At 41.3% G+C, this 24,778-nt stretch overlaps 1 protein-coding gene across 2 annotated transcripts; it reads left to right on the top strand.

The window, feature by feature from the left end:
- Positions 1-124: 124 nt before the first annotated feature.
- Positions 125-23,783, top strand: crispld1a (cysteine-rich secretory protein LCCL domain containing 1a). 2 transcript variants are annotated; one of them, XM_077244486.1, is made up of 15 exons: positions 125-275; positions 1,305-1,654; positions 10,733-10,851; positions 11,177-11,309; positions 19,810-19,925; positions 20,044-20,144; positions 20,385-20,531; positions 21,059-21,119; positions 21,291-21,357; positions 21,442-21,572; positions 21,647-21,690; positions 22,096-22,168; positions 22,316-22,391; positions 22,757-22,890; positions 23,313-23,783. In XM_077244486.1, exons 2-15 carry the CDS (start codon positions 1,394-1,396, stop codon positions 23,362-23,364), a joined length of 1,515 nt encoding a protein of 504 aa, XP_077100601.1. In that variant the 5' UTR covers positions 125-275; positions 1,305-1,393; the 3' UTR covers positions 23,365-23,783. The 2 variants fall into 2 exon arrangements, with proteins under 2 accessions (XP_077100601.1, XP_077100600.1); XM_077244485.1 differs by having other exon boundaries at positions 1,340-1,654.
- The last annotated feature ends 995 nt before the right edge of the window (positions 23,784-24,778 follow it).

Raw genomic sequence — 24,778 nt, forward strand, 5'->3', positions numbered from 1 at the left:
TTGCAAAGAAATTCGATACTACTGTCAAAGACGTTGAGTTTGGATTTAAAGAGATGTTGCAGTCTGTCCCACATAGGGGAACCGAGTCTCCTCGCCACATTTATGATCGTTAAATTGCATTTATGAGCATGCTTACAGATGCTTTGGGATCTATGGATGAGCATGCGCAAAACACTACTGTCACAAGACAAGCAGTTCTCAATAGGCTGCTGAAATTTACAGCAAGTCTGCAGAAAAGCTGAGTGATCGTTATTTCGCTGGATACAGTAGCTCAGGTAATCAGCATTAACATATTTATTCTCGAAAACTCTTGGTTCAAAGTCTAATTATAGCCCAATGATTGCTTTATTATTGTTTATTATTGACTGTGTCAAATCTGATCAAATACTATAATACTAAATTTATTTTATGCAGCAGCAAAAGATTTTATTATTTTATATTTTCAAATCCTATTTTGTGTTTGTCATGTAGTAACGTTACTCTAACTCGCGTTTTTGCAATGTGCTCTTTTAATTGTTAGTGTAGGCGTAGATTTGTTTGACAGAAATCTATGGCGTTGCGTTTTATGATAAAAAATAGTTTTAAATATGTTTTTAAATTCCGTTGCGTTCCGTTTTACACTTTTTCTTAGAGGTATAGCCTACTATTCGTGAACAGTTTTTTTTAGTCGAATCTTTTTAATGACTCATGAACCGGTTCAAAAAACCGATCTGAATCATTCGTTCACGATCGTTAATCGAATCAACAACTCGCCGAAAAGTTAGTTGCTTTTAAGCCGAATATCAGAAATGTTATAAATAAAACGTGGTGGAAATATGTTTATAACTTTTACTGAACATATGAAACATCCAAAAACGTTTGCAGACAATACATGTTTGTATTGTTTAACAAGCAAGTAAAATATTTAGGTTTGAGTTCAACTTTTATAAGCTGAATCGTGGCTGCAACAAACTGAACGTGGATACATACAAATACAACAGCCTTCAAATAAAACATAACTGAAAGAAACATAAACTCTCTCAATATGGAATTGCAAAATGTCAGGGACAAAGTGACAGCGTAGGTATTTACACAGTTATGTAAAATAAGTTCTGAATTGATTCAGTTCATTGAAAATAAGTTTGTTTATTAGACTTTCCTTTAATAGTTTTTAAACTTAAGAAAGTGTTCTCTTTGTGCACTCCGTAAAACATCATTCGTCAGAATGATGTTGAATATGTAAACAAGAGCTCGGTTGAATTTTCTTCACAAGCCCTTGACCATCTCTTTCTCTTTCTTGTAGCGTTACCTGTTTTATTTCTCAGCTTTATTGCCTGAAAGCTCTTCCTCTTCTCAACAGTTACCTGAAGACCCTCAGACGTCATCATCACGTCATCATCCGAACTCATCCACCATGAGTCACTTAACCTCTGCATTACTGAAGGGGATTTCTCTCCTGCTGGTGACCCAGAGTGTGTTTGCTATGGTGTTGTTTAATGCCACCGATCTTGGCATTCTCTTGGATAAGTACCTGGAAGACGATGATGGAGACTGGATGATGGAGAGACAGCGAGCCAAGAGGGCCATCACTGCAAGTGACATGCAGGCTATCCTGAACCTTCACAACAAACTTCGGGGGCAGGTCTACCCACCAGCTTCAAATATGGAATACATGGTAAAACGTCTCTTCTCTGCTACAAATGATCAAATATGGTGAATAACATGTATTAGGAAGAATTATCCACTCAAATTTTTCTTTAGTTTAGTGGTAAGTGTACACATAGAACTTTGCAATCTATTTTGCATTAATTTGTTTTGCAGTCAGTTGTTACCTTTGTGGTTTTGGTATTTCACAGAAAACTATAATTTCAAATTCACAGGTTCTTCATGACCTAGTCAATTTGAAAAAAATATTTTCTGTAGCCTATTCAACATATCACAAAAGTGTTTGAGAATGTATTATCTTGTAATATAGAGCAAGCAGTAGATTTAAATAAGCAGTCATAATGACTTGCATTTAAGATTAAGATGCGCAGTGTAGCCTGTATAATAGTGTGATTGGAAAAATATCCATATGCCTGTTTTTTTTTTAGAAAAGCCTTGAAAAAGCTGCTTGACCCTGTTAAGCCTGACATATGAAATAATAGTCTGAAAATCTGCTTTTTTAATGAAACAGTTTTGTGAACCTTTAGACAAAATATAAAAGAAAAGCTCTTAAAAAGATTGCATATGTTTAATATTTTGTATCGTAATTGATATATCATGCTATCTCCTATACTGTAAAATATACAGTGTATATGATATAGTGAGCTCACACTCAAGGAGGGAAAAAAATATTCAGAGGCCCAAAATGAGTAAAAACATGTTATTTATTTATTATATCTGGCCAAAAAGCAGAGGTGTAAAGAGTACCTGTAAACCATACTTGAGTAAAAGTACAGATACCTTACAGCGAAAATGACTCCATTATATGTTACAAGTCACCAATTCCAATACCACTTGTCTTACCCCTGGTTTCACAGACATCGCTTAAGCCTAGTCCCTGTCTAAAATGCACGTTTGAGCTGTTTTAAATTAAAGCAACTTCCATTTTTAAATATATCAGTGCCATTGTTTTGTCTAAAGATTCACACCAGTAATGTTTTTTTCTAAGGTACATTTATAAAAGCTACTTAAATATCCTAAATGAAGTGAACCAAGGTCTAATACTGGCTTAATCTAAGCTCTGTATGTGAAACCAGGCCTTAGAGTGTCTGATTTTAACAGTACTTGAGTATTTTACTTGTACTGAATGTAGGCTCTAATATGCACTAGTCCTCAACACATAAGAGACATGCCAGTGAAAATAAGATACAGATTATTTGTAACTAGAGAAACCATAAAACTGAACACCTCAAAACTGCAATAAATCAAGGTCAACATAACAGCCTCTTAATATCTACAACGCTTAACACTGAATTAATCTCAAGTGCTCAACAAGGCCATAAGTAAACCAATATCCTTCAAAAAGGTCTCTTCAGTATAACAGATAAATAATATATAATATTAAGTAAAATTAGCCAAAGTGTACTTGCACTGGACCAGCTGGTTTCGGCCTCATCACCGACTGCGGTCATGACCTCATCTCATAAATCAAACACCTGCGATTCACAACTACCTGCTAATGCATTCAAATTCATGTAAAGTAGCAAGTTTGGATGAGTAAAGGCAAAACATGCAAGATATAGTACCTTCAATGCCCTATATATGGCGAAATATCTCTTCTTCATAGCAGAAATAAACTGCTGCAGAGAAAGTTAGGTGCCATGGAAAATGTAACAAGTAATTTCATTAAACAATACTCATCACAAATGTATTGGAGTAAAGAGTACATATACTTATTCAAAAATGTAGTCAAGTAGAGAGTAAAAGTTGCTAATACCTTTGATACTCAGTAAAACTACAAAGTAGCCAAAACGATACTTAAGTACAGTAACTAATTACATTTACTCAAATACTTAACACCACTGCCAAGAAGTAAGATGACATTCTGATAGCTTGTAATATAAATCAATGAGCTTTTGGAAAAAGCAAACTACTTAAAACTACAGTACATAAAATGCATAAATATATCAGTTGTCACTCTATATCTTCCAATAATATGTTTTAGTAATATGATATTCAAATGCAATTTTTTATGAACAAAGCACTAAACTTTTAATTGTGGGGTGCAAAACATAATGCGAATCAATACAATGATGAATGAGAGATGTACCTGTTAAATCATAACTGGTTAACTTTTTAGGTTCTGTCTTCCCTAATCCAGTCATTTTAACCAGTTGCCCAGTGTGTCTGATTAGTCATTACATTCACCTGTTCTGTTAGTTCTCCTGATTATTTAAGCTCTGTGTTCTCCTTAGTTCTTGGTCCATTCTTATTTGTGTATGTCGGTTGTTTCTGATCTCTTGAGCTTTTTGTTATTAAATATTGTCATACTGACTCCCCTTCATACGTGCGATTCTTACACTGCAGCCAACCCTGACAGCAGGTTAAAGGAATAGTTCACCCAAAAATAAAAATTCTGTCATTATTCATACTCACCTTTAAGTTGTTCTAAACCTGTATGAGTTTCTTTGCTCTGTTGAACAAAAGGTATAAAAAAGGTATGAGATTATTACAGACAATTGTGGTGTCATTGCAGAATAGAAATAAGGTAACAAAATAAGAACATTGAAACATTAGTACAGCTTCACTGAGCTTATTGCTTTGTCCAAACTAGTAACTAATACGTTTTTGATGTCTTTGCTCAAGCACTGCCGGTTTTCAATGAGCTGTTTTAGACTAGAGGACCACATACTTGCAGACACTCACCAACAACCTTACTTTAGTCTGTAAGTAAAGCACATATATTTTGTTCTGTCAGAATGATCGTTCTCGAGATCGAAGATAAATTATTCTTCCCATTGTTCTTCCAGTCTGTCTGTGAAACTGACAAATAACCCTTCATCAGAATGTTGACTCATGGATATAAACCAGCAGAATGTCAGTATCTTAAGTGTTGTAAAACAAATGCAGTTAAATATTGTTTCAGAAGCAGTGTTTCCTCATGCTTCTTTAGGCTGGCTTAGCACAAAATCTTACAACTCCCTTGAGGTATTAAAGAAAGAGTCATAGTTTATTCAAAAACGAACATTTTGTCATCATTTACACCCTCATGTTGTTGGCATGTTCTTCAAAATATCTCCTTCTGTGTTCCCCTGAAGAAAGAAAAAAACTTTAGAACAACATGACAGAATTTTTTATTTGTAGAAACCATCCATTTTAGGTGTGTCTAAATTTGCTCTGATTTTTTTCTATAAAACATGAACATTAGCATGTTTTTAAAATATATTTATGAAAGTCATCTCTCGTACTCACCAAGGCTGTATTCATTTGATTAAAAAAATACAGTAATAATGTGAAATATTACAATTTAAATTAACTCTGGTTTCCATTGTAATATATTTTAAAATGTAATTTATTCCTGTGATGGCAAAGCTGAATTTTCAGCATCATTAGTCTTCAGTGTCACCTGATCCTTCAGAAATCATTCTAATATGATGAGTTGGTGCCCAAGAAACATTTATTATTATTATCAATTTTGAAAACACTTGTGCTGCTTAATATTTTTCCTCTCCAGGATTCTTTCATGAATAAAACGTTCAAAAGAACAGGAGCTATTTTAAATAGTTATTTTGCAACATTTATTAATTTCATAAATGTATTTATTGTATTTAAAAAAAAAAAAAAATTAATGTGCTTTTGCTAGATAAAAGTATTTTTTTTTAATCTTACTAACCCCAATCTTTTGAATGGCAGTGTTTCATTATTTCCACAAAAATAAAACAAAATAAAATAAAATGTTAAGAAGCAAAAACTGTTTATTCAATTTTGATAATAATAAGAAATGATCTTAGAATGATTCCTGAAGGATCATATGACACTATGAGTAATGATGCTGAAAATGCAGCTTTGCTATTACAGGAATAACGTACATTTTAAATTCTTTTCAGTTATAAAACAGTTATTTTAAATTGTAATAATATTTGACAATATTGCTGTTTTACAATTTTATTTTATTTTTATTTTTTATTTTTTTAAATAAATGCAGCCTTGGTGAGATCAAGAGACTACTTTCAAAAAGATTTTAAAAATGGATGATTTTTTAACTTTTGACCGGTAGTGTAGTGTAGAAGAACCAAACCAAAATTAGGATAGAATTTGAAGCTAGATTTCCTTGCGTGCTAAACAAAACTGGACCATGAGTCTAACCCAGCTTAGACCTTTACTTCAGTAAGACCTTTACTATTTATTAAATAAATAAATAGGTGAATGCAGCATGAGCAGTCTTGAGCAGTAAGAGCCCATTTATATTACAGCTTTTCAGAAAGACGGGCAGCGATTTGAGAGATTGTTAACTGGGTGTCGGGAGTGGAGTTTGGGCAGCTCAGCAGAATGAGAGTAATGCGAAAGGTGTGATGGATGTGGAGACATGGAATGTGATGATGCGCTGCTCCAGCCCTCCACAGCCTCTTACAATAACCGATTCTAAATTCTAGGCAAAACAGCAGAATTCCACACTGCAGAAGGGAAATCCAGCAATCAACAGGCCCTCATTTCAACAGGAACCCACACACATACGCTGTATAGCGGCTACGTGTACTCTATTTTCTCATTTAATACTTTCACTCAGGCTCTTTTGCCGCTCAACAGAAAAAAAATAGCTCCTGAGGGACATTGGAAATTTTTCATTTTCTTGGAATGTGACCAGATGACAAAAAAACTTGCAGCTGATGAGGTGTCAAAAGATGTAAACAATGGTGTGTGAAAGAGTGTGAGTGTCTGCACTGACGGGACGTGTTTTCCTTTACTGGTCCTGTCTAAGTGTGGTCGGATTCTTTAGGGCCTCCCATACTGAGAACGCTGTGTAAACAGAATCAGTTTACCCTCTTTTTTTCAGTTTACAGATTTTTCAAGATGGACCATTCACTGAAAGAAATACAGTACTAGCTGGCATTCAGTTTTGGGCTTCTGAACAATCTATTTGTGATTTTGAAGTGCTTGATTTTGTTGGTACACCATAACACCTTGGATCATTAATATACAGATGCTAAATAAAATACTGAAAAAATATCTCCATTGATATCAGTTGGTTAATACAGATAGACAGTTAGACACCTATCCTTCTGCTCTGCTTAAAGGAATTTTCTGTTCAAAACAAGTTAAGATCAGTTGACAGTACTTGTGGCATGATCTTGATTACCACATAAAAATATTTTGACTGGTCATTCCTTCCTTTCCCTAATTCTGGGATCCGGTGAGGTGCTTAGGTTACGCTTTATTTTAAAGTGACAATGTTACAGTGTAATTACACAAATATATACTGAGTAATATTAATTGACTACATGTACTTACTATAGGGTTAAGGGTTTGGTTTAGGGTTAGTTACTTGTAATAATGTATAATTTACTGTTGGAGTACTGTGAATTTACTAAATAACTATAGGAACTACATGTAACGTAAAAAATGTGAACACCTTAAAATTAAAGTGTCACGAATGCGCACACACAAAAGGTTTGGATCCAAGTGCAGTGGTATTTATTGGGGTAATCCAAAATCGGAGTCGCCAGGCAAAGGTTCAAAATCATACAAAGGTAGTCCAGAAACAGGAAACAAAACATGGCGATGGAACAGGAACAGACCCTGGCTCAGGAACAGGCACAGTCAGCGGCTCAGGCACAGGAACAGTCAGCGGCTCAGGCACAGGAACAGTCAGCGGCTCAGGCACAGGAACAGACACCCGCTCAGGCACAGGAACAGACACCCACTCAGGCACAGGAACAGGCAGCGGCTCAGGCACAGGAACAGTCAGCGGCTCAGGCACAGGAACAGTCAGCAGCTCAGGCACAGGAACAGTCAGCGGCTCAGGCACAGGAACAGAAATCCGCTCAGGAACAGACACCCACTCAGGATGTCTGAGAAAGAAATCCGCTCAGGCACAGGAACAGTCACCGGCTCAGGCACAGGAACAGTCAACCGCTCAGGCACAGGAACAGTCACCGGCTCAGGCACAGGAACAGTCACCAGCTCAGGCACAGGAACAGTCACCGGCTCAGGCACAGGAACAGTCACCCGCTCAGGCACAGGAACAGTCACCGGCTCAGGCACAGGAACAGTCACCGGCTCAGGCACAGGAACAGACACCGGCTCAGGCACAGGAACAGACACCGGCTCAGGCACAGGAACAGACACCCTTGAGGTGTGTGACCCCCATGAACGCAGGACCGCCACTACATAAAATGTGAAGACAGCCCGCTTGGCCGTGACAGGACTGATGGTGGTCAGCTCTGGATCAACCGGATCAGAGACCACCAAAGTCGGGTCCTCCCCCTAAAGTGACAATGTTACAGTGTAATTACACAAATATATACTGAGTAATATTAATTGACTACATGTACTTACTATAGGGTTAAGGGTTTGGTTTAGGGTTAGTTACTTGTAATAATGTATAATTTACTGTTGGAGTACTGTGAATTTACTAAATAACTATAGGAACTACATGTAACGTAAAAAATGTGAACACCTTAAAATTAAAGTGTCACGAATGCGCACACACAAAAGGTTTGGATCCAAGTGCAGTGGTATTTATTGGGGTAATCCAAAATCGGAGTCGCCAGGCAAAGGTTCAAAATCATACAAAGGCAGTCCAGAAACAGGAAACAAAACATGGCGATGGAACAGGAACAGACCCTGGCTCAGGAACAGGCACAGTCACCGGCTCAGGCACAGGAACAGTCAGCGGCTCAGGCACAGGAACAGTCAGCGGCTCAGGCACAGTAACAGACACCCGCTCAGGCACAGGAACAGGCAGCGGCTCAGGCACAGGAACAGTCAGCGGCTCAGGCACAGGAACAGTCAGCAGCTCAGGCACAGGAACAGTCAGCGGCTCAGGCACAGGAACAGAAATCCGCTCAGGAACAGACACCCACTCAGGATGTCTGAGAAAGAAATCCGCTCAGGCACAGGAACAGTCACCGGCTCAGGCGACAGGAACAGTCACCCACTCAGGCACAGGAACAGTCACCGGCTCAGGCACAGGAACAATCACCAGCTCAGGCACAGGAACAGACACGGGCTCAGGCACAGGAACAGACACCGGCTCAGGCACAGGAACAGACACCCTTGAGGTGTGTGACCCCCAGGAACGCAGGACCGCCACTACATAAAATGTGAAGACAGCCCGCTTGGCCGTGACAGGACTGATGGTGGTCAGCTCTGGATCAACCGGATCAGAGACCACCAAAGTCGGGTCCTCCGGGATGACAAGGGGCTGTTCGGGGACGGCCTCCAGGATGACAGCGGGCTGTTCGGGGACGGCCTCCGGGATGACAGCGGGCTGTTCGTGGACGGCCTCCGGGATGACAGCGGGCTGTTCGGGCACGGCCTCCGGGAACCAGCCATGGCGAAATAATAAAATAAAGTTTTCGGAGGCCCAGTACTGCTGGATCCATTCATCTTGGTCGAGTCCTTCTGTCACGAACGCGCACACACAAAAGGTTTGGATCCAAGTGCAGTGGTATTTATTGGGGTAATCCAAAATCGTAGTCGCCAGGCAAAGGTTCTAAATCATACAAAGGCAGTCCAGAAACAGGAAACAAAACAAGAACAGATCTCCGAAGTGCAGTAACATTTAAACAAGGACTTGACAACTAACACAGAAACTGACAGGGTATAAATACACACAGAACTAACAGGGTGATGGGAAACAGTTGTGTGCAATGATCAAATGATGAGTGCAGACAAAGGATTATGGGAATTGCAGTTCATGATGAGTGGGTAACGATATGGGGAAGAGACCTCTAGTGGACACCCAGGGAAACACACACCAGACACTGTGACATAAAGTGTAACTGGTACTTACAATGGAAGTGAATGAAGCCAAACCCCAAATGTTAAATTACGCACTGTTTCAATAGTACAGACAGAAGGCATATACAAAATGTGTGTTAAATTATTTTAATGTGAAAACATTGCTTAAATGCCCAAAATGTATCTTATTACTTAATGTGTTTAAAGTAACACTTTATTTTGATACTTCACTTTAGACATTCTTCTAACTATAAGTAAATTTGCAACTACATGTCAACTAACAGTCATTAGAATATTAGTAGACTGTCTGCTTAATATCTGCTAACACTTTATTAACATTTTTCACTTTAGACATTCTACTGACTATAAGTAACTTTACAAGTACTGCATTTTTTGTATAAAAGGTGCTAGATTTTTTTTTTAAACGTTGTTATCATGACAATGTAATGCCTAAAACTTAAATGAACAGAACCACTTTAGAGCTTCTTGTATTAAATGCTGAATATACCTTTAACTCTACAGTATAAAGGCCCACTTTGATGGGTGGCTTAGCAAACCAAGCCGACATCCTGTTGGCAGGTGCTCACTTCAAGGATTAATGTCTCAGGCAATTGTTTCAGCTATTTTGGGGACCTTTTTGGGCCAGATTTACCACTGGACTGTGCTTTGGGAGTTCCTAGTGAAAAAGTGTAACATGTATGGGCAGGAACAGGGCAGATAACTCCCCGGTCACCCCCGACTCAATTCTTGCTCCAACCTTGAGTTTTCTATGCTTTCCATTCAAGGTGAAAGTGCTGTTTTGCTTTTCCATGTGGGTCAGATAGACATAGAAATGCTTAGATTTGTGAGTGCCCTTGAATGGTGTTGCGTGCAGGAACAGAACTGGAAATACAGAAGACAACGACATATGGTGAACATTACTGTATTCCAGTGGTTCTTAAACTTTTTTTGGTCATGCCTCCTCTGCAGTACCTGTGTGCCTTAACCCCCATTCAGGCGTGCCCCACACTTTGAGAGCCACTTCTGTATCCAAAAAAAATATTGTGCCTTATAAATCAGTGCACAAGAAAAACAAATCAAGAGGTGGACCAGAGAGAAACCTGGTTCTTTGTACAGCCTGCAAGCACTCATTGTATTAAAGGCCAGCTAAAATCAACTGAATCTATAAAAACTATCATACTGAATGTCATACTGACTAAAACAGCCATTGACTTTAGGAGTATCATACCATTTTTTTATGTTAATGATCTTAGAACCAGGTCATAATTACAACTACGCATACAAAATATTAGGGATTTGTTTCCGTAAGGCTCTGCTTGCCACCAAGTTTGTCTGAATCTCAGCCCTGTATCTGTATTTCTTTTAGGTGTGGGACACTGAACTGGAGCGGAGCGCTGAGGAATGGGCCGAGACCTGCCTGTGGGAACATGGCCCAGCTGGTCTGCTGCCTCAGATTGGTCAGAACCTGGGAGTGCACTGGGGAAGGTCTGATTGTGCTTTGTTGCTTAATAGCCATGTGAGCTTAATAGTCAACACATTGTGATATCTAAACTTCTCTATTAAAAGCACTTTAAAAACTAAAAAAAAAAAAACGGAATGTCTACATCTTAGTCTAAATCTACATGGACAGTTCTTTACTAGAGTGCATTTTGGACAACCAACCCATATGATGTTTTGTCTAAGACCTGGCTATGCATGACTATGTTTTGGTGGTTTTATTCTGCATTAGACAAAGCATGAATTTATTATGATAATTTATAAAACATGAATTTAGTTATTATTAATTATGATTTTTTAATGTTCACCCCAGGTATCGTCCACCTACTTCTCATGTACAAGCCTGGTATGATGAGGTCAAAGACTACTCGTTCCCATACCCCCAGGAATGTAACCCTCACTGTCCTTTTAGATGCAGTGGTCCAGTCTGTACCCACTACACTCAGGTTAGATATAATTACTGGAACATACCTCATAAGCAAATCATGTGGGTAATTTGGTGCAAAATTAATTTGACGAATCTGAAAAAAAATCAGACATTTTTGAGAAGGCAGTAAAGGAATTTTAATACCAATGTAATATGTGCTCTCGTTCTGGTTGTCAACACTTCAGCTGCAGCCTTTTTAAACAGTTTTGTCATGACTGAGGCAAGGAAGACAGAGAGGGTTCAAGTGCGAGTTAAACAGTAATTATTAAAGGTGATAAATAAACAGAAGTAAATGCTGGTCACAGTAGAGGTAGGCAGTACACGAGTCCAACTCGGTTATGCAGGGACGCAATGGGCATACGGCAGGCAAAGAACGGCAAGCGATCCCCCAGGAAGCATCTGTAATAATCCACAGGGCTGCTGGAGAAACGATCCAGAACACAGCACGGGGTCCTCAGGGAGCACTGGAAATAGTCCACAGGAAAGCTGGAGATTAGATCCAGAGAACAGCACCGAACGAACAGTGGCAAGCAACACTGTAGAGCCTCAATAACGATCTGACAAAGACAGGACGAGCTCACAAACAATATATAGGACTACTCATTCAAAACAGCTGGCCGCGCTAACGAGCCGCGCTGATGAGTGACGCCCACACACACGCATACCTCTTGGCGTTCCCAGGAGAACTTACCTGTTTATTGTAATCATCAATCAGGGAGTGATCCAGGATGTCCCTAGCAGGGACCCAACTTCTCTCCTCCGGACCGTAACCTTCCCAGTCAACCAAGTACTGAAAACCGCGTCCCCTCCGTCTCGCGTCCAGAATATGACGAACCAAATAGGCTGGTTCCCCATCTACGAGACACGGCGGGGGGGGGGACCGGGGCAGGCGGATTAATGTGAGAATGAAATACTGGTTTTACTTTGAAGACATGGAAAACGGGATGAATACTCCTGTACACATGAGGGAGTTTGAGGGGGACTGCCACTGGGCTAAGAATCTTAGTGACAGTGAACGGGCCGATAAATTTGGGAGCCAGTTTATTACTAACGGAGCGGAGAGGAACGTTCTTGGAGGAAAGCCACACGTTTTGACCAACGAAGTATACAGGAGGCTTCAGCCGGCAGCGATCGGCCTGAGCCTTGGTGCGCCTACCTACCTGGAGGAGAGTCTCATGGGCTCTTCTACTGCATGGGCTCTAGGGGACTGCGACTTCGGTTTCCAGACTAGGAAAAATTAGTGGCTGGTAACCTAGACTACACTGAAACGGAGAGAGGCCCGTAGACGAGACTGGTAACGAGTTGTGAGCGTACTCAACCCAAGAGATTTGCTGGCTCCAGGAGAAAGGATTCTGAGATACCAAACATCGTAAAACTCTTTCTAAATCTTGGTTGGCTCGTTCAGCTTGCCCGTTAGTCTGTGGATGGAATCCAGACGAGAGACTGACACTCGCTCCCAGTAACTGACAAAACTCTCTCCAAAATTTGGATATAAATTGGGGTCCCCTGTCGGAAACCACGTCTGTCGGGAGGCCATGAATGCGAAAGACGTGATCTATGACCGTAACCACTGTCTCCTTAGCTGAGGGTAGTTTGGGTAAGGGTATAAAATGTGCCGCCTTCGAGAACCAGTCCACTACAGTCAAAAAAACTGTATTGCCCTGGGAGGGTTGGAGGCCTGTGACGAAATCTAGTGTGATGTGGGACCTGGGTCTCGAAGGGACCAACAGCGGTTGAAGTAACCCCTCCGGGGGTCGATTGGAAGTCTTATCACAGGCGCAGACTGAGCAAGCCAAAACAAAATCCCGAATATCACGAGCCATAGCTGGCCAACAGAATCGTTGTTTAACCAAAAACCTGGTACGACTAACTCCTGGATGACAAGCCACATTGGAACCATGAAACCTCCTGACAACGTCGGACCGGACTCCCTCCGGCACAAATAACCGACCTGGTGGGCAAGCGGGCGGAGGCGTTACCCCTTCCAAGGTCATGCGGACCTTCGACTCGACCTCCCATGTGAGTGTAGAGACAATAAGACTCTCAGGTAGAATGCACTCGGGAGTTGACGGGCGTTCGGAACGATCAAAAATGCGGGACAACGCGTCAGGGTGATATTTTTGGAACCCGGGTAGTAAGAAAATTCAAAACGACCGAAAAAAGTGCCCACCGAGCCTGCCTGGAGTTCAGTCGTTTAGCTGACCTGATGTATTTGAGGTTCTTATGATCCGTCCAGACGATAAAAGGTTCCCCCGCTCCCTCTAACCAGTGGCGCCATTCTTACAATGCTAACTTGACAGCCAACAATTCTCTGTTACCAATATCATAGTTGCGTTCGGCAGACGATAAGCGATGAGAAAAAAAATTTGCAAGGGTGCATCTTATCGTACGCGGGAGACCGCTGAGAAAGAACTGCTCCTACCCCCACCTCTGATGCGGCGACCTCCACCACGAACTGACGTGAAGGATCAGGGGCTACAAGAATGGGAGCTCAAAGGAAGCGGCTCTTGAGGTTGGTAAATGCCGCTTCTGCAGCATTAGACCACCTGAACGCCGTTCCGGTGGAGGTCAAGGCGTTCAGAGGAGCAGCTAGTTGGCTGTAATGACGAATAAAACATTGGTAAAAATTGGCGAATCCCAGGAACCTCTTCAGGGCCTTACGGTAATCTGGAATTGGCCAATCTTCCACAGACTTAACCTTGTCAGGATCCATGCGCACTCCCTCGGACGAGACGATGTACCCCAAAAACGGGACTGACTGTGCATGAAATGCGCACTTCTCCACTTTGACAAAAAGCCCATTCTCGACCAGCCTCTGGAGCACTCGCCTGACGTGTTGAACGTGTTCCTGGAGAGATGAAGAAAATATCAATATGTCATCCAGGTAGACATATATGAACTGGTCTATCATGTCTCTCAACACGTCATTGACGAGTGCTTGGAAAACAGCGGGGGAGTTGGAAAGCCCGAAAGGCATAAACAAATATTCAAAGAGTATACTGGGGGTTTTAAACGCAGTTTTCTATTTATCCCCTCTTCTTATGCAAACCAAATGATAAGCGTTGTGCAAGTCCAGTTTAGTAAAGAAAGACACTCCCTGCAACTGCTCGAAGGCTGAAGACATTAACGGCAAAGGATAGGTATTCTTTACTGTGATGTTGTTCAGCCCTCGGTAGTCAATGGAAGGTCGCAGAGAGCCATCCTTCTTCTCCACAAAAAAGAAACCCTCGCCTGCGGCAGAAGAAGAAGGGCGGATGATCCCGGCTGCCAGAGACTCAGAAATATATTTCTCCATGACCTCCCTTTCTGGACCAGAAAGCGAATATAACTTGCCCTTAGGCGGAGACGTACCTGGCAGTAAATCTATGGCAAAGTCATAGGGACGGTGCGGAGAAAGAGAAGCAGCCCAGGACTTACTGAACACTTCCTTCAGGTGGAGATACTCCTGAGGCACGTTTGACAGAATCACTGGTTCCTCCTGCAACACAGAATGAGAAACAGACGAACAGGCAGACACAAAACATGAGGCATAACACTGAACACTCCAGGCCCCACTCAATTTTCGTCTCGTGCTCCACCAGCCACGGGTGACCCAAAACCACAGGAACCAGAGGTGACTCAGTGAGTAGGAAGGAGGTCATTTCGGTGTGGTAGCCAGAGGTAGTCAGGGGGATGGGACCGGTGGAGTGAGTGATTCCTGAGAGTGCTTGTCCATTAAGTGCATTGACAGAAATGACTTGATCTAGTAAAGTGATGGGGATTTGAAGCCGTTGAGCCAACGAGCCGTCGATTTCCCTCGGCTCCGGAATCCACCAAAACCTGACAGTTGTTGAATTGGTCCGGCCATTGCAGTATTACCGGGAGGAGAGTAGTGGACGAAGACATAGATAACCCACCCGACAGCAACCCTCGTCCTACTGTCGGGCTGGATCCCTTAAACAGACAGGCTGTAAGAAAGTGGCAAGCCCTGCCACAAAAAAGGCAAAGTCCCCTGACTCTCCGACGTTCCCTCTCCTCCCGGGAAAGCCGAGCTCGACCTACCTGTATGGGTTCGGGTTCGATGGGTGGACTGACCTTGCTCTCGCCTCTGTAAGTGGCAGGATCCGGGAAATCGGGCACCAGAGACCGGTTAGCTTGTTCCTGTAGCCGCATGTCCACACGCAAGGCTAGATCAATCAGTTCATCCAGACTCCTGGGTAGTTCCAGCGTGTAGAGCTTGCGTTGAACACGGTCAGCCAACCCATGCAGGAATCTGTCCCACTGCGCCTCCTCGTTCCACTTGCACTAGGCCGCTATAGTTCGGAAATCGATGGAATAGTCAGAGACGGATCTGCTATCCTGACGGAGGTCGACGAGCTTGCAAGCCGCCTCACGACCCGCTACCACGATGTCGAAGCCCCGTCTCATCTCCTCTCTGAGTGCGTGGAACGAGGAACAGCATTGTTGTTGATTCTCCCACACCGCCGTTCCCCACAGGGCTGCGCGTCCAGAAAGTAACGTCATCACAAGCGCCACCTTCGACTGCTCAGAGGCGAAGGTCATAGGCTGGAGGGAGAAGAAAATGGAACACTTTGTTACAAAGGTTCTGCAGAGGTTAGGTTCGCCTGAATGCTTCTCATTGTGGGGATGCGCGGCTCCTGCTGGTTGATGGTGGGTGAATCCCGGGCAACAGACGGCGTGTGTGGCGCAGTGGGAAATCTCAGTTGTTTAAGTAGAGTGGTGAGCTCGGACACCTGTTGTACCAGAGCCTGTACTGCCCGACCAGTGGCGACGATGTCTTCATCCGATCCATCCGGGCACAATTCTCTGTGAGAATCTCTGCTAGTCCAGGTGAACTCGCTGAACCCACCGATTGGTCCGATTTTTCTGTCATGACTGGGGCAAGGAAGACAGAGAGGGTTCAAGTGCGAGTTAAACAGTATTTATTAAAGGTGATAAATAAACAGAAGTTGATGCTGGTCAGAGTAGAGGTGGGCGGTACACAAGTCCAACTCTGTAACGCAGGGACGCAATGGGCAGATGGCAGGCGAAGAACGGCAAGCGATCCCCCAGGGAGCATCGACAATAATCCACAGGGCTGCTTTAGAAACGATCCAGAACACAGCACAGGATCCTCAGGGAGCGCGGGAAATGGTCCACAGGAAAGCTGGAGATTAGATCCAGAGAACAGCACGGAACAGTGGGAAGCAACACTGTAGAGCCTTGACAACGATCTGACAAAGACAGGACGAGATCACAAACAATATATAGGACTACTCATTCAAAATAGCTGGCAAAAATCAACTCATCAGCCGCGCTAACGAGCCGCGCTGATGAGTGACGCCCACACAAACAAATACACGCACACACATATCGAGGGCGAGTCAGTGAATCCATGAACCGTGACAAGTTTGGCGTTTAACCAGAGCTTTTGGAGAACACCAGACAGGATTGCATTAAAGCGTTTCTGTCTGCAACCAGTGAACATGAGTGCCAATATCTGTGTGCGTCTTTGACAGTGATTCTCAGATGTTATAAGGCAGTTGTAGTAACTGTTAATTTTTAAGTGATTGATCTAAATAGGTTTTAAGATAGAATGTTGAAGAACATCACAAGTTTAGCTGAGCCACTGTGAGTTATCTGGACTCATTCATCTTTAGTTTTACTTTCATGGACTTTCAGTTTGTTTTCATCAGTCACATGTGTTCCTTTGTTTTAGTTTTCTCATCAGTTCTCATGGACACTCATCAGATCATCACACCTGTTCGTCATCTCCAGTTGTCTTGTTGGTTATTGTTTGTGTGTACTTGTTACACACATTGTTATGTTGAGTTTGTTTTCATTAAAAGACCTTTTTGTTCATTGAAACCTTTTTGAACTCTCCTTCATCCACATCATCTTCATCATGTGACAGAACAATCAACCCAAATGGAATATGCTGCACGATCTGGCTCGTGAGAGGTTTTTTTGACCTTCACTGGACAGTTCTGCCTTCTTGCCATCATTCTTGCCATGCCTTCTCGGCATCCTTTGATGACGAGACTCTGAAGTCACTGTTCTGGATACACCTCTGGGCTGAACTGGAGGGACGCCAGTGTTGTGCTAGTTACTAAGAAATAGTAACTAGTTACAGTTACTAGTTACTTCATTAAAAAAGTAACTCAATTACTTTGTTGATTACTTACACCAAAAAGTAATGCATTACTGTTAAGTAACTTTTTAGTTACTTTAAAAAAAAAACATTCTTTAATGTTCCCATTAATGTTATTTTATGCATTATAGTCTACACAAACACAAAACTGACTTAAACAGAAAGTAATTTTTAATCACAATTTTATTTAAGTCAGACCAGCACAAACTGAATATATCACAAGGATTTCTGAGGTGACTCGCTATGCTGACTCTCGAACTTCGCAGTAGACGCGCCAGAGAGAAATGCACATTTCATACGGATTACATAAGCAGAAAGCAGTCTGTAGTCTGTTTTCTTTCATTTTGAATTGTTCTGTTTAAAAGTAGACATGTCTGTGAGGCAAGTAGGTTACCTTATACGCCGAGTTTCGGTTCATTTATGAGACGAGCTCCAGTTCACGCGCTGGCGCCTCCGTTTCTTGATTATCTATCGTCTGCTATATTTACTTCTTATGTATTAAATCCAGGCAATTGGTTGATGAAACATTGATTAAAATTAAGATACAATTAATACAAAACGAAATTCACTTTAAAGAAAGGTTTTTTTGCTTTCTGTTTGATGTCTCTGTGAAAGTTTTAAAGCATATTTTGGTGCCGCTTTCAGAGCGCTCACGTATGGAAAACTGTCACGTCCGTAACATTGTTTCTTCCTCATAAATGCGAACACTAAAAATAAAATAAAATAAAATAAATATTTTGTTCTGTGGAGACTGAGAGCCAATCCTTCTTCATCCGGTTGGTAGTATTACTTTGGTTTGCACAGTGTAACAGAGTTAATTTATTTAAAAAGTAATGCGTTACAGTATGAGTTACTGTCAAAAGTAACGCGTTACTGCCCAACACTGAGGGACGCTATCATTGGCTTCAGTGCGGAGGTATCATCTCCCATCCTATCCCACCCCATTTCGGATTTTACATCACTGTTCCTAGACAGCACTATGGACTGTTTGGACTATGGACTTTCTTCCTGTTTCATCTGAACCTTCATTGCTATTTCTAGACAGCAAAGACACCTGCATGGAAAATGTATTGTTACCTTCAACCCTGTCTAGCCATCATCTGCCTCCGTCTCCACCCTGCTCAGCCAGTCCTCCAGCCCCGCCTCTGCTGGAGGTTGTCAGCTCTCCACCATCTCTTGCAATGCCAAGCAATCACATCGAGCCTCAGGTCCTGCAACCACCTTCAGCGACTGAACGGATAGATCCAGTAGCTCCGCCTCCTGCCTCAGATCTCGCTCTGTCGACCTGTCAGCTCAACCTTGCCCCCTCCCACATTCAGCTCCACCAGACACCCTCGACCTTTCGGCTCCACCGTGTTCCTTCGTCCCACCAACTCCTCCTTGGTCAGTCGTCACTCCTCCTCTGCCACAGACTTGCGGACGTTCTGCTATTCTCTGTTCCTCCACCCCTACGGCTGCTCTTCTTAAGGCCCTCTTTCCCCTTGGGTACGCCTCGGTCCTCCATCACACGGGCATCGCCTCAGTCTTCGGGCAGTCCGGCTCCTCATCAGACGATCGTTGCCACGGCATCACCTAGACCTTCTGTGCCAGCGATTTTGCACCCTGGGATCCATCAGCTCAGTCTCCTTCGGTCATCCCCGAGTTGATGTCAGCCTCCACGCCACGTTGGCTCCTTCCTCCCTCATCTCCACCATGGGCTGTCGTCGCTGGGCTCTGGGTCTGTGCCATCGGACGCCCTTTATTATCGACGCCGGGGTCTCGTCGTCCAAATAACACCATCCCCTCATCATCACCTGTCTCCTTCACTGTGTCATCGCCTCGGCTACCTCCTAAGTCCCCTCCTCGTTTTCATTTAAAGACCCTTTTGTTCATTAAAACCTTTTTGAACTCTCCTTCATCCTTATCATCTTCATCGTGTGTCAGCCGCGGCCAAATGGCAACAAAAAAAGTTAAAGCCTACCAAAACTACCAAACGATTAAAGTGTAAAGTAAAAATTCATCTGTTATTAAAATAAATTAATAATAATTAATTAAAAATCTGTAATTAACACTTTTTCAATAATCTTCACTCAACTCTTTTCCATACACTAACAATTAATAGCAACCATGATCCTAGTCTGTTAAACTCCAAATAGAAGAATGGACAGTAATACAGTAGACAACCTAAATTCAATATTTTTCTCACACAAAGCTATCTTATGGTTTCAAAAGACTTATAGCGGAAATAATAGCAAATCACATGGATATAAAAGTAACGCATGCAAATAGATTTGAATATAGAACAAATTCATTGTGCTGAAGATAATCCCTAAGGTCCTTAAATGATACAAACAGATTACTTACAGTCAAATATAATTGATTGACTGTTTTGCTTCCTTTCTTATTCCAGCTTGTTTGGTCAACTAGTAGTCGAATTGGCTGTGCGATCAATGTGTGCTACAACATGAATGTTTGGGGCCAGATTTGGGCAAAAGCAGTTTATCTTGTTTGCAACTACTCACCAAAGTGAGTTACTTATTCGTTATTCTTCATATATTATTAAATACTGTACTCATTCTCTGTCATTTGTATTACGATAGCTTGTCAATGTTGTCTCTCCTTCTCTGTGTTTTGTTCTGTGCAGAGGTAACTGGTGGGGATATGCCCCATATAAACATGGCACCCCTTGCTCTGCCTGCCCACCTAGCTATGGAGGGGTTTGCAGAGAAAACCTCTGTTATAAAGGTTTGGAGCTTATATTACAACAGCTTCTAATTGTGCCCATACATACACTACTGTTCAAAAGTTTAGGATCAGTAAAATGTGTTAACATTTAAATTGTTACAAAAAAGTAATTTTTCAAATAAAGGCTGTACTTTGGAAAATTCAATTCATCACTGACCCTACATTTTGAATGGTAGTGTATATAAATTTTGTTTAATCAATCATTTATTGATTGCTTTCATTTCATTGTTTCATTTTCAGCTGATGGAACAAATAGACAAAGCCAGCGTGAGGAAACAGACGAAAGAAATTCTATAGAACCCGAGGCCCCTCATAGCCCTGGACCCCATTTACGGGCCACAAGTTCTACAAGACGCCCAAATACAGTTGGGAGCAAAGAGCAGATGTGTAAGCTGTGGTTCACTGATTATACTTTTTAGAGTCATGGGGGAACCACTTTCAGAAATAAAAGTTGTGCTTGAAAAACAATTTCTGTTTCATCTAAAAAATTAATTTTCTGAAAGTCTCTGCACCCAAATATTGCTGGCTCTTAAACGTATTTCTGTTTAACTCAGATTGTTTTGATGTTCTCCAGGCATGGATCTGTCAATGATTTTTTTTTTTCAAACGTATATTTAATGTTGCAAGAGCAGCAGGGAGGTTTTTTGTTCTCATAATGGTGATCTCCCTGCTGAGTATGTTTGCTTTGGGGACGATGAATACTTGTGGGTTTAAATTGCTTCCTTTGCTGAAAGGGGGTTTGGACTGAAAGCTGAGATCTCCTGCTGTTGGCCACTGTGAACTCCTGCTGGAATTCCACAGCTTGCTTTTACAGAACTGCAGGAACAGAGCTGTGCATTTCTGAAGTGCTGCTAAACTATACAGCATGTTTAAACACAAATGAACCACCTGTGTTTCTTTTCTCCTTTGTGCAGCACAGATTGTGACATGTGACACAAAGCTAAGAGACCAGTGTAAAGGCACCACATGTAATAGGTGAGATTAAAATTCCTTTAAATATATATATATACCTTAAAACGTAATATAGGCCATTTTCTTGACACTAATAATAATTGTTCCTGACTACACAATCTATGTGCCATAATTCTATAAATTGTTTTTCCATTTGATGGTCTATATGCATTTTTATCTTTCATTTCTGCAAAGGTACGAGTGTCCTGCTGGTTGTTTAGACAGCATGGCAAAAGTGATTGGAACAGTGTATTATGACATGGTAAGTTTGGCATAAAGAATTTTTTTTTTTTTTTCAGTTTATCATGTCATGTGAAGTTAATGCTGACAACATCTTTGCCCTCAGCAATCCAGTATTTGCCGGGCAGGCATTCATTACGGTGTCATTGACAATGATGGAGGCTGGATGGATGTCACAAGACAGGGCAGAAAAGACTTCTTCATCAAATCATACAAAAATGGACTTCAGTCCTTTGGGTAAGCAATCTTTTCAAGATTGAATTTCATGCGCATTAGAAACAACTCCATCTAACATAATGAAAATGTTACAGGAAGTACCAGAGTGCCAATGCCTTCACAGTATCCAAAGTGACAAGTAAGATGAAATTAGTTTTTCAGTTAAAAAAAAAAAAAAGTATATATATATATATATATATATATATATATATATATATATATATATATATATATATATATTATACTCTGCAATACTTAATTTTGATTGGTCAACTGCAGCATTCAGAAGTTAAATATTTATAAATAAAATAAAAGTATTAACTTCTTTTAAAAAAAAAAGCCCAAACTTTTAAACAGTAGTGTAAATATTTGCTAAGTAGCTGAGTAAGAAGCACAACAATGACCAGCCAGTCAGTTATTATCGCAAAATAAACCCTGACATAAGTGGTCAGGACCACAATGCGAAACAGTGGTCTTGTGTCACCCTGGAAGGGTTACATAAAGTACCTTTACTAATAATTTCACAATATTTCCTTTGTTGCAGTAAAAGTTATCACATGTGAGACTACAGTTTCTGTGCTGTGCCCTTACCACAAGCCTGCAAGACACTGTCCTAGGTAAAAATCTGTAATGAACCAAACCTCCAACAGAAATGTTGTTTTATTTTAAAAGTTTTGAAATGAAACTTGCCAATAGCATTTGAAACTTCCATTATTACACTGTCAAAAAATAAAACGTTCCAACCTGTGTTGTTTACCCACAAGGATTTACTGTCCTCGCAACTGCCTGCAAGAAAATCCCCACCTTTCTCGAGTCATTGGCACCGGAATTTATTTAGATGTAAGTTTTTATTTATTTTTCAAAATCAAATTTAAAGGGATAGTTCACCCAAAAATGAAAATTATGTCATCGTTTACTCACCCTCAAGTTGTTCCAAACCTGTATGAATTTATTTCTTCTGCTGAACACAAAAGAAGATATTTTGAAGAATATGGGTAACCAAACAGGCCCAGGGCCCCATTGACTTCCATAGTATGGGGGGGGGAAATCAAAAATCAGGCCCATCAACTGCTTGGTTACTGACATTCTTCAAAATATCTTCTTTTGTGTGTGTAAATGATGACCGAATTTTCATTTTTGGGTGAATTATCCCTTTAAAGCACAAATATTTCTGTCCCACTAAAGACTATGCATTTGTTTTTCAGAAATCTAGTATATGCAGGTCTGCAATTCATGCCGGCATATTAAGCAATGGGTTAGGTGGTTACATTGACGTGATGCCCACAGACAACAGGAAGCTGTACATTTCCTCATACCAAAATGGCATTGTCTCAGAAAGGTAGGTTTTATCCCCAAACTGGCACATTTTTACTTGGTGTAAGGCAGAGTATGGGGCAGCCTGTCTCTCCTTAAGCTTTTAAAATCACAGGCCTTTTTTGAGAAAGCTGATTAGGGTAGAGCTGTACCAGTGGTTCCACTCCAAGCGTGGTAGAGTAAACTTTGTAAGTCACTTTGAATGTATGCTTGTTATTGGTAGACAAAATCATGGATGAATGGGCATGTGTTACAATTATTCTACTTCACAATGGCTTGTAATGACAAAATGAACATACTGTATCCATCCCATTAAATCAACACAAAGGATTTTTATCATAAACTTCTTACACTAAATAAGCTTTTCACCAAAAGTGGTCATTATGAACACAATTATGTTTAAGGCTTGGGAAGCATTGCTTATTTAACTTCTGTGTTCTCTCACAGCCTGCAAAACCCCACGGGAGGCAAAGCATTCAGAGTATTCGCAGTTGTTTGAGCATGTGCTGAAATCGCGGCCACTCATCAACTCGTTCTGTTGATTAGGCTGTAATAGTGACCATTGTGAGGCCTTTTCTGCTCTAACCAGCCCATACTACTATTTCCTTTCACAAAAATGTTGACTGAACTAAGAATTAGACTGAGACCCTCTCCAATGCATCAAGCTGATTAGCCATTGTATTGCCTAAAAAGCATGTAATTAGAGGATCGTTCAGGGAATATGGTGTCTGTATTGCAGAGAAAAAGCACTTAAGTTGAGTTTTAATCTTCCATTATTTTCATAAAGAACATTTCAGAGACTATTATAGCATATCTACAATATATTTTAGAAACATGTTAAGTTGTCACTCATGTGTACATTTAAGTTAATATTTCCACACATATATATATATATATATATATATATATATATATATATATATATATATATATATATATACACTCACCTAAAGGATTATTAGGAACACTTGTTCAATTTCTCATTAATGCAATTATCTAATCAACCAATCACATGGCAGTTGCTTCAATGCATTTAGGGGTGTGGTCCTGGTCAAGACAATCTCCTGAACTCCAAACTGAATGTCAGAATGGGAAAGAAAGGTGATTTAAGCAATTTTGAGCATGGCATGGTTGTTGGTGCCAGACGGGCCGGTCTGAGTATTTCACAATCTGCTCAGTTACTGGGTTTTCGCACAACTATTTCTAGGGTTTACAAAGAATGGTGTGAAAAGGGAAAAACATCCAGTATGCGGCAGTCCTGTGGGCGAAATGCCTTGTTGATGCTAGAGGTCAGAGGAGAATGGGCCGACTGATTCAAGCTGATAGAAGAGCAACTTTGACTGAAATAACCACTCGTTACAACCGAGGTATGCAGCAAAGCATTTGTGAAGCCACAACACGCACAACCATGAGGCGGATGGGCTACAACAGCAGAAGACCCCACCGGGTACCAATCATCTCCACTACAAATAGGAAAAAGAGGCTACAATTTGCAAGAGCTCACCAAAATTGGACAGTTGAAGACTGGAAAAATGTTGCCTGGTCTGATGAGTCTCGATTTCTGTTGAGACATTCAGATGGTAGAGTCAGAATTTGGCGTAAACCGAATGAGAACATGGATCCATCATGCCTTCTTACCACTGTGCAGGCTGGTTGTGATGGTGTAATGGTGTGGGGGATGTTTTCTTGGCACACTTTAGGCCCCTTAGTGCCAATTGGGCATCGTTTAAATGCCACGGCCTACCTGAGCATTGTTTCTGACCATGTCCATCCCTTTATGGCCACCATGTACCCAGCAGGGTACTTCCAGCAGGATAATGCACCATGTCACAAAGCTCGAATCATTTCAAAGTGGTTTCTTGAACATGACAATGAGTACACTGTACTAAAATGGCCCCCACAGTCACCAGATC

This window comes from Siphateles boraxobius, unplaced genomic scaffold, assembly GCF_051911475.1.
Source record: "Siphateles boraxobius isolate OS27281-9 unplaced genomic scaffold, OSU_SipBor_1 26, whole genome shotgun sequence".
Taxonomy (NCBI): domain Eukaryota; kingdom Metazoa; phylum Chordata; class Actinopteri; order Cypriniformes; family Leuciscidae; genus Siphateles; species Siphateles boraxobius.

Coding starts and splice junctions, on each gene's coding strand:
- crispld1a (XM_077244486.1), top strand. CDS start 1,394: ATGAGTCACTTAACCTCTGCATTACTGAAGGGGATTTCTCTCCTGCTG. Junction 21,691..22,095: donor CACAGTATCCAAAGTGACAA/GTAAGATGAAAT, acceptor CCTTTGTTGCAG/TAAAAGTTATCACATGTGAG. Junction 22,392..22,756: donor GCACCGGAATTTATTTAGAT/GTAAGTTTTTAT, acceptor TTTGTTTTTCAG/AAATCTAGTATATGCAGGTC.